The sequence below is a fragment of the Ceratotherium simum genome, chromosome 12 (assembly GCF_057802395.1).
Source record: "Ceratotherium simum simum isolate JZ-2026a chromosome 12, ASM5780239v1, whole genome shotgun sequence".
Taxonomy (NCBI): domain Eukaryota; kingdom Metazoa; phylum Chordata; class Mammalia; order Perissodactyla; family Rhinocerotidae; genus Ceratotherium; species Ceratotherium simum.
This window is the reverse complement of record NC_141911.1, coordinates 12,957,732-12,976,261: the sequence shown is the minus strand read 5'-3', so window position 1 is coordinate 12,976,261 and position 18,530 is coordinate 12,957,732. Positions and strand designations below refer to the sequence as shown.

The 18,530-nt window shown below is 34.2% G+C and overlaps 1 protein-coding gene across 2 annotated transcripts in view; it reads right to left on the bottom strand.

Moving 5' to 3' along the window:
• GLRA3 (glycine receptor alpha 3) overlaps window positions 1–18,530 on the bottom strand; it is a 177,604-nt gene that overhangs the window by 36,668 nt on the left and 122,406 nt on the right. For both annotated transcript variants that reach the window (XM_004433505.3, XM_014789869.2), the window contains exons 6-7: window positions 5,715–5,852; window positions 1,433–1,647 (exon numbers count right to left, since the gene is read on the bottom strand). In XM_004433505.3, coding sequence (XP_004433562.2) covers window positions 1,433–1,647; window positions 5,715–5,852 — 353 coding nt within the window. The remainder of the gene's footprint in view (window positions 1–1,432; window positions 1,648–5,714; window positions 5,853–18,530) is intronic.

Below are 18,530 nucleotides of genomic sequence, written 5' to 3'. Positions count from 1 at the left end.
AAAAATTTTAAATCTTAAAAAAAACAAGGAACATAAACTATTTTGTACCTCCTTGTTTGTTTAATAAATATCTGAATGCTTAATGGAAAAAAATCAATGAGTAAATTGGCAATTTCCTTTACAAATTGACTGTGAAACCTCAACTATTACTCAGAGCCCTTGAGACATCTGTACCCACATAAATAAGCATTGAGACTTATCAGTTTAATCTTGTAAGCAGATTTATAATTTTCACTTGGACAATATTTTAGAGAACACTAGTTGATATGGATCATTTTGAAAATACAATTAAATGTTAATAAAAGTAAACCTTATTTTGAAAGACAACCATTAAATCTTAGCAAGGCAGAGTAAGCATTGTTAATTATCAAGTTCTTCCTATATTAAGTAACATTTCTAATGACAAAATGTCCTGTCATCAGCTCTTATGTAGACATTTTAATCTAATAAACTAAATTACAGAATGAAATTCACAGTAAAAGTTAAGGGAGCCATGAAAGTAGATTTATAATTTACTTGGCATGGCAGGTAGATAGCATCAAATGCACAAGAAAAGTTAACACAATTTCATTACATTGAAGTACATCATTGTAATGAAAACAACAGTGAAGCTTGTTGGAAGCTAGACAGAATTACTTAATTTAGACAGTAGAAATTTCTTTCTTAGAAGTCATTTAGGAGAAGAAAATAATTTTTTTCACACGTCTTGTGAAGAGAAATATTGGGTCTTTTACAAACCTCGCAGAGGGAATAGTTTTATTTTAATTCTGGAGGCTCAGCATGGACTACAATCATGATGTTAGATAAGTCTCCTTTTTATTGACCTATGGCTAATTAAAAGCCAGAGGAAAACAAATAAACAAATAATTTGGCCCAGGGTGCAGAACTATGGGCACTCTCATGAAATATTTATGGGACTGTAATTGCTATAAATTTCTCTGAAGAGAAATTTGCAGTACATATCAATGTGTACAGCTATCAGTGCAGTAATTCCAGTTCTAAGAATTTATACTAAGAAAATAAAGCAAAATACATCTAAAGCTATATATATGCGTGCATATATGTGTATATACACACACATATATTCATGTATGTAACATTCATCATATAAACGTTCATTATTGTGTTAGTCCTAATAGTGAGTAAGTAAATTATTATGGCACATCCATACAATGGAGTATTTCGACACCATTTAAAGTTACTGTGTAGATTCAACGTCCGTACATGTTAGATATTTCTAAATGTTTAAAAATCTATAGATAAAAAATTCTATAGTGTATCACTGATGTTTAAATAATTGAGAGTCATAACACAAACTGCAAATAAAAGACATCATTGGTTGGTAGAGTTTTTTTCTGACAATGATATATGTTATATATATGTAAATAAATAGTTGTGCAAATATGCGTATGTGTTCATTTAGTGCACTTACCTTTGGTAAGGAAGCTCGGGATCCTGAACTCTGTGTGGTCATAGTCAGCACAGTGGTTATTCCCAAAGCTACTCTGGCCGGAGCAGCATCCATATTGATCCAGAATGAAACCCAGGATAGAATAACGATCAGGAGACTGGGGATGTACATCTGGATCAGATAGTATCCCATTTGTCGTTCAAGATGGAATCGCACTTCTATACATGTGAACTTTCCTAAATGGTTGTAAAATAAATGCAGCAATTGGTAAAAATAAGTCTTTGTTATGGCACCACATGTCACAATTTTGCTTTCATAATAATTTTGTCCTAAAATTTTCCATTATAATTAAATGAGATACTAAATCATACATGCAAATTGGTTTCTAAAAAATGTTTTTTCTTATTTTTCTGCTAGCATCTAGAAGCTATGTAATGTAAGACTGTATTGTTTCAGAAAATAGTCTGAAATCTTATTACTTCACATTTGATAAGCACTTTATACTTGTCAAAGTACTCAAAAACCTATTATTTCACTTTATTCTTGTTTGCTTGTATGAATGTCTGCTCTTGCCACTTCTTTTAAACCTTGTACTGGGAGAGTCTAGCCAGGACAATTAGGCAAACAATTAAATAAAAGGCATTTAGATTGAAAAGGAAGTAGTAAAACTATCTCTGTAAGCAGAAGATATTACCTTGTATATAGAAAATCCTAAAGAATTCACTAAAAATCTGCTTGAACTGATGAGTTCAGCAAGGTTACAGGATACACTACTGGTATACAAAAATCAATTGTGTTTCTATACACTAACAATGAACAATCCAAAAATTAAATTGAGAAAACAATTCCATTTGTAATAGAACCAAATAGAATAAAATACTTAGAAATAAATTTAACAAAAGAAGTGCAAGACTTCTACACTAAAAAATACACACCAGTTGAATAAAATTAAAGATGGAAATAAATGAAAAGTCATTTCATAGTCATTAATCAGAAGACTTAATATGGTTAAGTTTGCAATACATCCCATATTGATCTACAAATTCATTGCAATCTCTATCAAAATTCCAACTGGCTTTTATCTAGAAATTGACAAACTGATCCTAAAATTAGTATGGAAATGGAAGGGACCTAGAATAGCCAAAATAGTCTTGAGGAGAAAAAAATAACAAACTTGGTGAACTCACACTTCCCAATTTCAAGACTTGCTACAAATCTACAATAATCACAAAGTGTGGTACCATCATAAGTACAGATACACAGATCAACGAAACAGAATTGAAAACCCAGAAACGATCATAGGAGTAAATCTTTGTGACCTTGGATTAGGTGATGATTTCTTAAATACGATACCAAAATCACAAGCAATAAAAGAAAAAAATGATAAATTTGACTTCTTCAAAATTAAAACCTTTTGCATGTCAAAGGATAATTAGAAAAATGAAGATACAACTCATCAACTTGGAGAAAACATATGCAAATCAATAATAAAAAGACAACTCAATTAGAAAATAGGCAAAAGAATTGAACAAACATCTTTTTCCAAAGAAGATATGCAAATGTCAATAAGCACATGAAAAGATGTTCACCATTAGTCATTAGGGAAATGCAAATCAAAATTACAAAGAGATACTACTTCATACCCAATAGAATGCCTATAATAAGAAAGACAGACGATAACAAGGGTTGGCTAGGATGTGGAGAAACTGGAATCCTCATTCATTGCTAGAGGGATTGTAAAATGGTGCAGTCACTTTGAAAAACAGTTTGGCGATTCTTTAAAATGTTAAACACAGATTTACCATATGATCCAGCTTTCTACTACTAAGTATATATCCAAGAGATATGACATACATCCACACAAAAACTCATATATGAGTGTTCATAGCAGCCTTATTCATGGGCAAAAGTTGGAAATACCCCAAATGTGTATCAACTGGTGAATGAATAAACAAAATATGGTGTATTCCTACAATAGAGTACTATTCAGCAATAAGAAGGAATGAAGTATTGAAACATGCTACCACAGAGATGAACCTCAAAAACATTATGCTAAGTGAAAGAAGCCAGTCACAAAGACTACATATGACTCCATTGATATGAAACAGCCAGAGAATATAAATCTATAGAGATATAAAGTTAATTTGCGGTTGCCTAGGGCTGCTGGGTGGGGATGACTGCTAATGGATATAAAGTTTATTTTTTTAGGTGATAAAATATTCCAAAATTAGATTATCATGATGGTTGCACAGTTCTGTAAATATACTAAAAAACCTTGAACTGTATTCTTTAAACAGGTGAATTTTATAGTAAGTAAATTATATTTCAGTAAAGCTGAATTTTTAAAAAGCGTTCTTCAGTGATAAGATGAACAGGCTCTGAGGATCTGATGAATAACATGGTGACCGCAGTTGATAACACTGCATTGTATAACTGAAAGTCGTTAAGAGTAGAATTTAAGTGTTCTCACACACACACAAAAAGGTAAATATGTGAGGTGATGGATGTGTTAATTAACTTAACGGGGGGGGGGAATCCTTTCACAATGTACATATCAAATCATCACGTTATACACTTTAAATATGTTACAATTTTGTCAGTTATACCTCAATAAAACTGGGAAGAAAAAACAAGGATTCTTGCTGATATGGATGTAAAGGAAAATTTTCCTGTTTAGGGCAAATCTGCCCCTTCCACCAAGAGGAACAGGCTGTAATAGTCTCATACTTACAAATTTTCCATGTTCAAGTTCACTCTTTATTATTTTACTCAATAAATATTTATTGAGCACCTATGCACTTCAGCAGACCCCAGAAATATAGAAATAAAAAGAATAGATCCTTAGCTTTACAAATTTATGGTAATGAGGGAAATAGACAATACATAAGATATATATAAATTAAAGATATAATTTCAGACAGTAAAAGCAGCAAGTGGAGTGGGGGGATTTGGGTGTTTACTATCCACCTGTTATGGAGAACCATTTGAGGAGTTGGTATTTGAGCAGTCTTGAAGGTCGTGAGAGTATTAGGTTTGGGACAATTTGGAGAAAGAGGCTCATGGACAGAAGGAAGAGCAAGTACAAAGGCTTGAAGCAGGAATGAGTGTGGCGTGTATGAGAAACAAGCCTCTGTGGCCAGATTATAATGTCAGGGAGAGAGAGAGAGAAGAGAGTTTTGGAGAGATGAGCAAGAGACACCACCAAGTTTGTGGTACTTTGTTACAGCAGCCCTAGGAAACTTACCCAGCACCCTAAACCAACTCTACAGCCTTTTTAGCATTTCTCTAAAAGTCGCTTATCACTGTAACTGCCCCTAGAGAGTTGAGTAAGGACACTGATATTGACCTGCCTGCCCTTTATCTTTGTGTTGAGATGTTAACTTTGAACTACTCTCTACTAAATTAGATACCACCCTCACCCCTGAGTTAAGAAAACGGCAGTGACTTTTTCACCAGACATTGTGAACTGATTAAGGAGATAAAAGAGATTAGAGATCTTGTATAGTGAAAGGTCAGATCACAGTTCTGGAAAATACTGAGCCCAAGAGGAGTCATAGTTACTGCAATGAAGTGATAAGAGCAGCAGCTGATGCTAGTGGGTGGCCATGCAGTAACCATATTGGAGTGAGGTGTCAATTGTGGGCAGTTTAACGCAATTTGTAGGAATAGGTTTGACAGTTAAAATAGACATTATGTGAATAGCCCGTGCCAGTGGAGAGAAGTGAATAGATATCACGAATGTGCAAATATCATGTTAAGTCTTTCAATTCGTGGTGTTGATAACAATATCTGATATCTATCCTCAAAGGCAAAAGGCTACTGTGTCAGTGTGAGTAGTAGGTACTTAAATAGCAATATCCTGAAATGCATGAAATTGTGGCCAAAAAAAAAAATTTAGGCAAGTGAAGCCTCAAAAAAACAAAAGCAATTTCATTCATTCCATTAGCAAACACAACGTTTACTGTCCAAGAAGGTTAAAAGTACATTTTATTGCTCACATAGAAATTAAAGGAACTTTTTTTGAAACATGATTACTATGCAACTATGGGCTTTTTGCCAAAAAAATTATTTAAATATGATTGAACACCAAGCATTTCTTTAGTCCCATACAAACCAACTATACAACAATATGCAATGAGTCAAAGCATCAGTAAGTTTCAAATGCACCCATATTCTGCTCTATAACTATGAAAAACATTGAGCTATAAATAGTTAAAATAATTAACCTACCACTATAATTAAGCAACATCTGAATATCATTAAACTACAAGTCACAGTGTAATGAAGAATACTCAACACCTACCTGTGTTGTAATGTTTAGTGCAGTATCGTAAATCTTTCTCTTCTTTCAACAGAAACTGGGGCAAAGTGAGTCCTTCTGCCACTTGTACAGGTGCTTCATCTTGCCATTCAAAAATGAGATCATTCATTGTGTACCCAACTAGGCAAAACATACAAATATTTACAGCATAAAAGGGCATTGAAAGAAGTGAAATAATTTTAAAAAACCACTTGTACAGTTCACATAGGATGGAAAGACCAAACAATGTCATCTTAACTCTATCAATTGAGCTATGCATTGCACAATTCCATCTCACAAAAGTCTGTTGAAGTCTATTGCTATGTAATATTCATCAAATAATGTAAGGAAATGTAGTAGACTAATAATAAGTATAACATGGTATGTAGAAACCTTAAAGGACATGCATATACGTCCTTTCCTTGGCATAGGCAGCCACTGGATTAATTCAACAATTCATTTTCCTTCTACTCCATTAGATTTCCCCTCACCAACTCTCAAATTATTCAGGACTCTTTCAACAAAAACTGAAATTATCATTTGTTAGGAAATGACCTAAACTATAACATCTGTGAGGGGGAGGTATCAGAGCTGATACCTTTCTTGATTTAATCATTAATTGTTTTAGTTTATGGTAACTGCTTCCATGTTCCAAGTCCCCACATAGACAAAACGATTTTTTTTTTTTTTTTTTTTGCTGAGGAAGATTGACCCTGAGCTAACATCCGCGCCCATCTTCCTCCATTTTGTATGTGGGACACCGCCACAGCATGGCCTGATAAGTGGTGCATAGGTCCACATTTGGGATCTGAATGTGCGAAGCGTGGGCTGCTTACGCAGAGCCCTCGAAGTTAAACACTATGCCACCAGGCCAGCCCCAAAATGATATTTTAAATAGAAACATCTGCTATTCAGGGAAAATGAGAGGACAAAGAAAATCCGCATGGAATAGTTTGTGAATTTACACTATCAGTGAATTCAGGATAGAATTAACTAGTGTATTTTGTAATGTCAACCATCTTTTAGTAAATTAAAATTTCATATTTCTCTAGGAAAGGTAACCAAGAAAAGCAGAATTTAATTTTTTTCTTCCCGCTGAGTGAGAAGCTGTTGAAATGTACACTTGAAGGCTGCTGTAGAGAGTGAGTCAGAAGCGGGTGGAACCTGTGGGAGAAGACTGTTATCACAACGCACTGCTACCATGGCGGTAGAAAGAGAGAGGAAGCACAGTCTGGTGTCTGAACTAAAGTGGTCAGATAAAGGAAGCAGAAGTTCTAGGCCCATGAGGCAGCAAACAAGGGAAACTGACCCAAACAAATTCTTCTGTTGTTTATATTGTAGGGAAGCGGCTGTACAAGTGATTAGAAACAGCTGGTGTGGAGCAGGTTCGGCTAAACAGAGCGATGGGAAGGGAAGGGAACTGATCACCCTTTCCCTTCCCACAATACCTGGGAAAGAACCTCCCGCAAAGAGCTGAATCTGGTCTAGCTGTGGTGGTTGTGACTGGAGCCAGAGGCCCAACCACACTCACCTGACCGTTGGGCACACCTAGCAGCACTCACTCCATTGGCAATGGGGATGGTAGTAGCAAGGGCATCAGTGGTTAGAGAATCTCCTTAGGCTGTCTGGGATTCCGCTGTCAAAGTTTTAGCAGCAGTACCATCAGTAAGATGGTTCATTATAGAGCAAACACTATTTCATAGAGGTGGTCAAGTCATCCAGACTGAAGGGGGCACATCTGAATTCTGGTTCCCGAACAGATATGTGAACCTGCAAGACTATCCTCTAGACCATTGGACTTAGCACAGCAAGGACTTATGCTTGACTTGCTTATACTGGAATACATTTCATTGAACCCTGCAATTAATGATTTGTTTGCTAATAATAGAAGGCTATCATTTTTATTCCTAAGTCCTTTGGTATATCCATGATAAATACAATTTTACCTAGAGAGAAAATAAATGCACATTTCTCAAGGATCAAAAGATAGTGAGATAAGCACCAATTCTAATTTGCTTCCACGTAAGATATACACCCTATTATTCCACACTCGCAATCACTAAAGACAAAATATGTGAAATTTTGTCCTAATTTAGACAGATAAATGGATAAATGAACTGAAAACTCATTTTGTTTTTATATTCTAAATTTTTCTTAGGGCCTTCTGTGAAAAGAAACTAGCTCTCTGAAATTCCCTCCAAGACAAGCTTTAGTTAGTCTCTAATGCAATTTATAGGCAGCATATTTAGCTTGCTCTTGTCATCTACACTTAGCGATATAGTGTGGGCATTTCATAATCAAACTATGCTAATTCGTTTAGATCCATAATTTAAGTTTGAAGTCAGAAGGAAAATAGTGAGATGGCATATTTAGGGGATAATTCTTTTATTCTGAGTAACTTACTGAATGTTCAAGGAAAATAAACAGTAATTTTGCCTCAATAAACCTTCAAACATAACAAAAAAATCAATACTCTTCTACACAGTTCAAAGTGTTTTAGCATCCTTATGCTTTTGGTTGGTAGACCTTTATACAAGTCAGAATGTTAAGGAGAACAGACTGGCTAATGAGATCAAGGTGGTGAGTTGAATTGCTTTGTGCCATAATAAGCTTCACATCAAGAAACATTTTATTCAGGGAACAAAGACATTAACCCTAACTTCAGCCAGCAATCTCATATGGTAGCTGCAGTGACACATAAACAAATGGCTCAAGGCAACCAAACACATGCATCTTCAACAAGTATTTATTGAGCACCGACTGTATCTAAGGCATCCAGCTGGGCTTCAGGGAACATGAGGTGTTATTCCCAGGCAGAAAATAAGTGGCATGGGAGAGGTATGAAGTGCTATGTGCATTCAGAAGAGGGATCTATGATATCCACTTAGGTCTCGTTTGAGTTGGATCTTGAAAAAAGGCAGGACTTGCGTATAAAAAATGTGAGAGAAGGTGAGGCACCCAGGCAAAGGAAATAATATAATTAGTTGAAAGAAATTGCAAACTTTCAAGGTTTATAATAGGAATAGCAACAACTTCATTTATCTAGAGCCAGTTTGCATGAATGAGCATATGGAATTAAAAGATAAATTAATGAAAGATTGTGTAAAGTTTAAATTCCAGGTTGAAAAGTTTGATTTTTTAAATTCTCTGTGGGCAGTGATAAACAACTGGAATCTTTTGAGCAGGGGAATGATGTGACAAAAATTCTGCTTTAGAAACATTACTCAGGCAGGATCCTTTCATGAGAGGTTCATGAATCCTTGGATCCTTTCATACAAGGTTCAAACTGATTTCATAATCATAAGGCACCATTCACCTTTTCCATTATGTTGACATTTGCCCAGATGGTGAAAAAATAATGGTGAAATAAGCCAGTCATAGAAAGATAAATGCTGCATGATCTCACTTATATGAGGAATCTAAAATAGTCAAATTCATAGAACCAAAGAGTAGAGTGGCAGTTGCCTGGGGCTGGGGGGAAGGGAAAATGAGAAGCACTAATCAACAAGCATCAAGTTTTAGTCAAACAAGATGAATAAGCTCTAGAGATCTGTTATATAGCACGGTACTTAGAGTCACCAATAATGTATTTTACACTGAAAAATGTGTTAAGAGGGTGGATCTCATGCCAAGTATTCTTACCATAATAAAATAAATTAAAATTTTTAGAAAAGGTTTATTTGAATACTTGAAAAGGCAAAGAAAAAAAACCTCTCATTCTTTTGCAATGGTCCATCAGGAATGTCAGTCAGAGGTAATATTCCAGTAGATCATTTTGTCAAAATTGGAAATTAATTAAATATATATTTAAGGGAAAATAAGAAGTTAAAGAAATTTTCAAGGTTTCAAGTCTAAGACACTGACAGGGAGCTATGCCACAGTTTTTGCTTATATCTCATATCATGAGAGTAGCCTTCTCTGATCATCTTATAAAATACTTTTCCTCCAAACAGTCTACATTGGCTTTTTCCTGTTTATTTTTTCCATAGAACTTATCTTTATCTGACATGGTATATACTCGTCAAGTTTTTATTTTGTTTATTTTCTACCTAGCCTCCTAGAATTTAAACTTCATAATATTTTCTGGCACCTAAAATAGTACGTGGCATGTAGCAGATGCTTGAATATTTGAATTAGAAATAGAGAAGGGGAAAGGAGGAAGATGTGTGTGTGTGTGTGTGTGTGTGTGTGTTTGTGTTTGTATTTGATGAGTTTATTGTGGGACTGAGTTTAAGATGCTTGGAGGAGATTCAGGTGTTGATGCTAACAAGCCTGAACATTGACACCTATGGAAAACTGTTGAAATCATGAACCTATACATTGAAAGTGAGATCAGAATTGAAGATATAGGTTTGAGAGTAACCTATCTACAAATGTTATTAAAATTTTAGACTATCTGAGATTATCAAGAGAGATCATATATAAAGGAAGAAAAAAGCTATAGGAAGAATCTTACAGAATGTCTTAGAAAGAGAAAGGTGAAGACAGAAAAGTAATAAACAAAATAGGAAATTCAAGAAGGTACATTTCAGCTAAATATAAGTAAGAATGTTCTAAGAGTATTGCATGACAGTGGAATTGGTAAGGCAACAAGTTTCCTTCAAGTAGAGGCTAGGAAATCGTTTGTCAGAGATGTTACAAGAGACAATCAGTCATTGTATAAGTTAAAATAGATGATCTCCAAAGCCTTTGCCAGCCCTCTGATTTTAGTCTTACAAATCTATCTAATTAAAATGCACTATAAAAAAAAGAATAAGAAACATTTAGTACTGTTATAGAAAAAGGAAGACTGATCAAAGAAATCAAAGATAAAGTTTGGAAAGAGATCTAAGTACATATAAGCATGAAAAAATTGTGCTAATTGTATATAGCACTGTAAGGGTGGGAGAACATCAAATGGACCATCGCAATGTGAATATCTGGAAGGCTGGAAAATAAGATGTAGACACAATCTTAAGAGGGCAGAAAAGGCTTCTGGAGCCTGAACTTCTTGAGTGGTATCTCATCCAGAGTGGGCAATGCAGGAATGCTAGCCAATGTTCAGCATTTGCTAGTGACATTGATGCCCATGAGGAGAAGCAGCAGCATGGCAATCATAGCCTGACAGAGTTTATTTCAAGACCCCCAGAGTCCCAGACACTCTTCCTTAACACTACAAGGAGAGGATGTCCTGAAGAACTTATGATATTGGACTTCTCATCAGCCTTGATGATTGGGGAGCTTGAAGTGAATTTATTTAGAATTTTTAACAAGTATGGACAATTTCTTGCATACAAAAATCTTAGAAAAATACACTCTTCATATATATTTAAATACTCATAATTTGAAGCACAAAAATATGAGTTAAATAGATATGCAATTAATATGTTATAGAAGTTTGCAATATTTGAAAGGAACAAGTTGTAATTTTTCCTTGGGATCATTGTTGGCCCTCTGAAGAAAAGCAAGCAAATTTCCAATTTCTCATTTTCCTCTCATGTCATTAGATAAGAAAGCAGGTTTTCTTCTTTTTTTAAAAAAAAACCTCTAATAAAACATAAGAAATGGGGAGCAGGCTTGCCTATAAGATATCAGGAGATATAAATTTACAATCATTTAAAAAATTCTTATATGTCATTAGGGAATTGCAAATTAAAACAACAAGATAGCACTACATACCTATTAGAATGGCCAAAATCCAGAGCACTGAGAACACCAAATCCTGATGAGGACGTAGAGCAACAGGAGCTCTCATTCATTGATGGTGGGAACATGAAAATGGAAGGCAGTTTGGTGGTCTCTTACAAAACTAAACACACTCTTACCCTATGATCTAACAATCACACTCCTTGGTATTCACCCAAATGAGTTCAAAACATGTCCACACAAAAACCTGCACACAGATGTTTACAGCAGCTTTATGCATAATTGCCAAAACTTGAAAGCAACCAAGGAGCCCTTTATTAGGTAAATGGATAAATAAACTGTGGTACATCCAGACAATGGAATATTATTCAGTGCTAAAAAGAAATTAGCTATCAAACCATGAAAAGACAGGGAGGAAACTTAAATGTATGTTACTAAGTGAAAGAAGCCAATCTGAAAAGGCTACATACTGTATGTGACATTTTGGAAAAGGCAAAACTATGGAGGCAGTAAAAACATCAATGATTACCTGGGGTTTTGGGGGGAGGGAGGAATGAATAGACAAAGCACAAAGGATATTTAGAACAGTGAAACTATTCTGTGTAATACCATAATGGAATATACGTCGTTGTATATTTGTCAAAACTCAGAGAATATACACCACCAAGAGTGTACCGTAACGTAGGTTCATAGATTGTATTAAATGTACCACTCTGGTGTGGGGTGTTGATACTGGGAGAGGCTGTTGTGTATGTATGTGGGGGCTGGGGGGTGTATGGGAAATCTGCACCTTTTGCTCAATTTTGCTGTGAAACTGAAACTGCTCTAAAAAATAAAGTCTTAAAAAAAATCTCATCAATAAAAACATTCGAATATTACAAACAAGAAAAAAATCTTATTACTGAAATTGTTGCCCTGGAATTAATTTAACTAATTTATTAATATAATAAACAATTACTGAGTGTCTACTCCATTTTAAAGTATTTAAGGTGCTGGAACTACAAAATGACCTGGCTCCAGTCAAGTATAGTGGCAGCTGACAATAAAATAGATAAATTAACAGATTGTGAAGAGTCTTCCAGAGAAATAGACAGAGAGCTCTCTGAGAGTGCAGAAAAGAGGTACTAAACTAAGCTGGAGGACGGGAGTGGAAGGAGAATCAGATAGGCTTCCAAAGGAATGATCGTAGGGATGAGTAACAATTATTCAGGCGTAGTAGGGTTAAAATAAATATTTACTACATTCAGATGTGAAAAATAAAGGGGCATTTGTTTTCAGTTGTTTATAACTGTCTGTATCTTAATACATGCCATCTGACTGAGGCAGACTTGAGAGAGAACAACTCAAATTGACCAATGAAAGATGGCACAATCTCTTTCTGGGAGCTTAGAGTTTTAAAAGAAAATGTTTGGTCTTGCAGGATTTCTCTTTTTCTTCCTTTCTCCTAGTCAACAGGTCACTTTGTTATAAGAAGGCTAACTATACATCTTCGTTTGCCAAGGTTACTTCTTTTTTCCTTATGTCCACTCTGACTTAGCACTTGTTCTAGATTTTTCATTTTTAGATTAGGTAGTATTATTAATCATTGTTTTAAAATACATCACTATTGGTTTTACCAATTTTACTTCTAGATTCTATTTTACTTCTAGATTCTCCCATGGTACAATAGGGTGTTAGACTATTTTAATATGAGGCTAATCTGTAAAACAGCTGAGGTTAGCAATGGTCCATCTATCTTTACCAGACCCTTTCAGTAACAAAGAAACTAACATCTCCCTTTTCAGGGCAGCTAACTCCTGATCTGAGTAGGGGCAAAAGTTTTCAACTTTGTTTCCCCTGCTGGCCAGTTCATGTACAAACCGGTGACATCTGTGAAGTGCCAGTTAATGTCGAAGGGTCACGGAAAATTATAAGTTAATTGTAACTGAAAGCTGAGCAGTGCTGCTATGGACCGTATAGAAAGTAATCTGAATGCTCTGAAACCTACAAACATTTTATTTATTTAATTTGGCAACACATATTTTGTACTAAATCCTAGCATCAACGGGCTAAAAGAAATGAAAGTTCAATATTAATTGAAAAATTAAGCACCAAATTTTTTTTTTTTTATAATTTTATTTCTTTATTTTTTTCCCCCAAAGCCCCAGTAGATAGTTGTATGTCATAGCTACACATCCTTCTAGTTGCTGTGTGTGGGACGCGGCCTCAGTATGGCCAGAGAAGCCATGTGTCGGTATGCACCTGGGATCCGAACCCGGGCCGCCAGCAGCGGAGCGCGCGCACTTAACCGCTAAGCCACGGGGCCAGCCCAGCACCAAATTTCCATTTCACAAGAAAGTTGATGATGAATGTGTAACATGAACAAAATGTTGTTTATGTTTAACATCTATGAAAAGGGCCACAAGGATAGCACTGTCCACATAAAGCCACAAGACACAAACGAGCTGCAAACACATCAGCATCTATTTCAAAAGTTACAGTCCTTTTAAGAATACTGCCCAAAGATGATGATTTGAAATGTGTATTTGGAGGGGGGGCATTTACATATGACTCCACGAAAAATGAGTTTTTATTTAGACCAAATGATTGTTTTTCTAAATTAAGTTCACTCTGATTTCAAGTTTTCTTGGAAAAGTGGGTAACAGGAAATTTGCAAGCAATTAAGTGATATTAGGTTTGTTTCAATTTCATTTCCCACTTTGAAGAGAAATTTGGTTAAATTAATTTTAAATGAGTTTAATTTTTAAATTCAATTCTGTAACCAAAGTAAAGCTTTTGGAATTACATTCGAAGATGGAATATGTGATGTCGTAAATTCTACTGTAAAGTTTCTCTTAAATTCATTTAAAAAGTTGAACATTGAAAACAAATGTCACTTGTTCTTGATGGATCTGAATGAAATATTTGTTGGAACTCATCATTGTGGTAAAAACTATGTTCTCACTAAACTGAGAAATCTATGGAGCTGCAGTATTCTTGGAATTAGTTATGACGCATATATAATTTATTTTACATCCACAAATTCTGTTACATTCTATCAATTGAAGAGAAGCTGTAGTTGTTAACATTTACAACTTTCTTATAGGAACACAGAGTAACTGAACTATAATTTTTTGTGTGTGACAAAGCTGAGGTTGAATTAAAAATTATATTTCATCATGGCACAATATACTTTTTCTGTTTACTGCTTGTCATCAGTTAAATTTTTTAAAAGTTTGAACATTTGAAAAAATACTTTGCAAATCAATTTATATGTTCTGCAATGGTATGGAACTTTTGGTGAAGAGGTTCTCTAAATTTTGGTTGTAATTCTTTGAAATTAGTTGAAAATATTTAATCAAATTATTTTATGAATGGAGCACTAAACTGTTATATTCTGAAGCTTTTTAGCAAATAGGAATGTAAAAATGAAGTTTCTAAACAGGAACACATTGAGATTAGTCCCTGCAATAGAAAAGGAGAAAGGATGAGATCTCAAATAATGTACAATATTTATTTAATTTTTTTAAATTTGATAACTGTGCTTTGGAATACTTTAGCTTACGGAAAGATTATATTGATGGACTGCTTGTTTTTAATTGGATAACTTATACTGAAATTGAATGGAATCAAGAAGGCATATTTTCCAGCATCTAAATTGGGTGAAAAATTTTAAAAGATTCCTAAATAGAAGAAACTGCTTTGAATGAATTTTGTCCTATAAACACATTCGTTGATTAAATGTACTCTTATTCAAGACAAAGACAATGTCTGTAAAAATACATGGGCTGAAATAGTTACTTATTTCAATAAAAAAAGGAAAATCAAGTTCTGAAATTATCAAATATTTTAGCTATCTTAACTATATGGAGATTACTTTATAAATAAAAAAATTACAATGTATACAGCAGGGTCAATTGACAATGTCAACAATTTCAAAAATTTAATACCAAAATTGCAACTTTATAGATGATTCCAGATTATTTTGATTTGCTTTAATATACCTGTGTATAATTATATTTAAAAAAATAGTTTAGAACTATTTTATTCATCCACTAATATAAAAAAAAAATGTCAGTTAATAAATAGATATTACAAAAATATAATTTAAATATCTGTGGTCCCCTTCTTTTACTCTCAAAAGTGTCCCCATTTTGATGATAAATTATATGGTCACTCTGATGATAGAAAGAAGCTTAAGTACACTCATGAGAAATGAGTGGAAAGCCACTAGGACTTATGTTGTTTTGCTGGTTCTCGTTTCCCTTCACTGCAGGATGTTTGGCCGTTTGTCTGGGGGCTGTACCCTTGCATCCAACAAAATCCAAGGCTGGTAAAATTCATGGTCAGTTCTCTTGGCACCATTGTGCTTTAATGTTTTCCTTTGCTGCCGACAAGAGATATCGATAGTGATACAGAGTTTCAGCTCTACCCTCCAAGTGGTCCTTATCTATCAAGTAGCCTTCAGCCTCTGTTCTAAGATCTTTTCACACTCCCCAAATAAGAGGATATAGAAGCTACTTGATTATAAACCCCATAGTAGATCAGTTGGAAATTGAGATTCCCAGCTACATTACATGTTCATGGACTACATGGGGACTTTTAGATCTCTTCCAAGTAACATAACAGCTATAAAGAACAGAGGAAGTGCTGCTTTAGCTTATCCAGCTATATACCTACCTACCTACCTACGTACCTACCTATCTTCTATCATCTATCCACCTATGTATCTAAATATGTCACACTGATATATTTTTGTTTGTTATGGCTGCCTACGTTGGCTGAGGCCACCCTGCAAGGTGGTCCCCTTTCAGAACTCCTGGAGGGAAACGAGATACAGCACACCTCCATTTTCTAAATCTCTATAACCTCTCTAAAGCTGTTATCATTTTGTTGCAATGTCTTCCTACTCCACTGAATCCCAAACGGTTGGGGTGACGTGTCCCCAAGGCACCTAGACAGACTCTTTCACTCTCCTCTGAACATCTCTCATTCACTTGGGAAGAACTTCTGCTTCCTAATGTTGTCACTGAGATTTCTCCCTTTTATTTCTGTTTGCTGTCTTTCCTACTCTATGACTTTATCTGCTCTGGGCGGTTCCACTTCTTCTTGTCTCCGGGCAACTAAGATAAAAACCTTTTCAATATAATATCTATTAGAATATAGATTTTAAATGTTATTTCACTATTTAAGATTAATGTAAACAAAATATTTCATTCTCAATGTCAGCAAAAAATATAATATGCATAGTAATGAGCTTACAAAGAAATGTAAAAATTAAATATTATTGAAAGACAGAGAAGAAGATTGCAATAAAGATAGAGACATGCTGTGGTCTTGGGTGGAAGGACTCATCATTGTGAACATGTTATTCTCCCACAATTGATCTATAATATCGATGCAATTTAAATGAAAATCCTAATGTAATTTTCAACTGGAAATTAATCTGAAGTATAAAAGTGTATACATAGCAAAGGTAGTTTTGAAAAATAAAAAGTAAAGAAGCAGACCTGTCTAACAGAGGACAAAATACATAAATGAAGCTATAGTGTTTAAATGGCTTCAGATATAGAGCCTCTGTACCAACTAGATAAATGGTACAGAACAGAGTCCAGAATCACATCTATACATGGAAATTTAAGGTGAAAATGACATTTCAAATCAATATAAAAAAATTTTTAATAAATGATAATTTAAAAAATTTCTATCCACTTAGAAAAAGAGTTACACAAAAATAAAATCTACTAGTGTTTAAAATGTAAGCATAACCTAAGCTATAAAATTTCTGGGTTAAAATACATAATATTTTTGTATTTTTGGTGTGTGGAAGGTTTAATTTATTAAGAAAAAGATTTAATTATACATATACATATATATTTAAAACCCTTTGTACTATGAAAGATATCATGACGTTAAAATATCAATAACATACATGAAATAACACGTATAAATAAAAATGACAAGATAATCCCATATAAAAATCAGAGAAAGTTTAAGCAGGCAATATGCGGCAGGAACGGTTGTGGTCACTAAGTGTGCAGAGGAGAGAAAGCTCAAACTGAGGGAGATGAAGACACAATGAGATACAGTTCCACATCCATCGCATTAGGAAAAAACCTTTAAATCTGATGTAAAATGGCCATGTTAATATGTTGGATACAAAATATTAGTTTTTAATTTTCAGTATTTGTTATCTTTGAAATGTCTTTTAAATTTATAATCATACATATAGTGTGTATACACACACATACAGAGTGAAAGAAAAGGGTTCATGAGGCACGCTCGAAAGCGGTTAACACTAGTGAGGACGATTGTGAGTTGAGGCCAAAGCATGTTTCTGCTTGTTTTCCAGCTTCTCTTATTCCAATTTTCTAATACAAACATGATGATTTAGAACATATTATTCAAATGTATTATATCATCGTATTTAAAAATCAAGTGATCTTTGATCATTTAAAAAAATAGCTTAAAAGATCACAGAAGAAAAGAAGTTATTGTTTAGTACTTTATACTATGAGTAGTGTATAAAAGAAATGCTTATTCAAAGGGACAATATGTATATTTAAGTTCAAAATGAGTTTTGAGATTTATTAATAAATTATAGATTCACATTTAGTTTTGAAAGTAAACTAGAATCATATTTGGTCCAGCTTTTTCAATTGAAAGAGAAAGAGAGCTAGAGAAGGACAGAGACAGATTTCTGGGTTTGAGCCAGATTGCAAATGCTTATGTTCTTAACTAGCAGCTGGAATTTAAAAACAAAAGGAAGAAAATGCTCACACTTGGCACTCACTTGCTGATTATTGCCAGGAGAAATATTACTCAAGTAAATTTTATTGACCTGACAAGGAACAACTGCTATGTCAAAATGTATTTAACTAAAACATTTTTATTTATAATTTGTGCACTTAATTTGAATAATCTTACCATAAACCAGGTTGTTATACATGGTTTCATTTAAGTTATAGGCCTGCTAAATGATCTTCGTAGTAATTACACTTTCTCTAAAACCCTCTGGTAGAACTAACCATTATTCTATAACATTCTATAAACATTATTCTACTAGTACTTTGGTTACATTTCTCTTTGAAGACCTAAAACATTTCACTATAGACTACAGATTTAACCTTTCTCCCTCTTTCTCTTAGGATAATGGTGGAAACATAGTCTATGACTCTTAACTGCTCTTTGGTTCACATTTCTCAAACTTTGCAA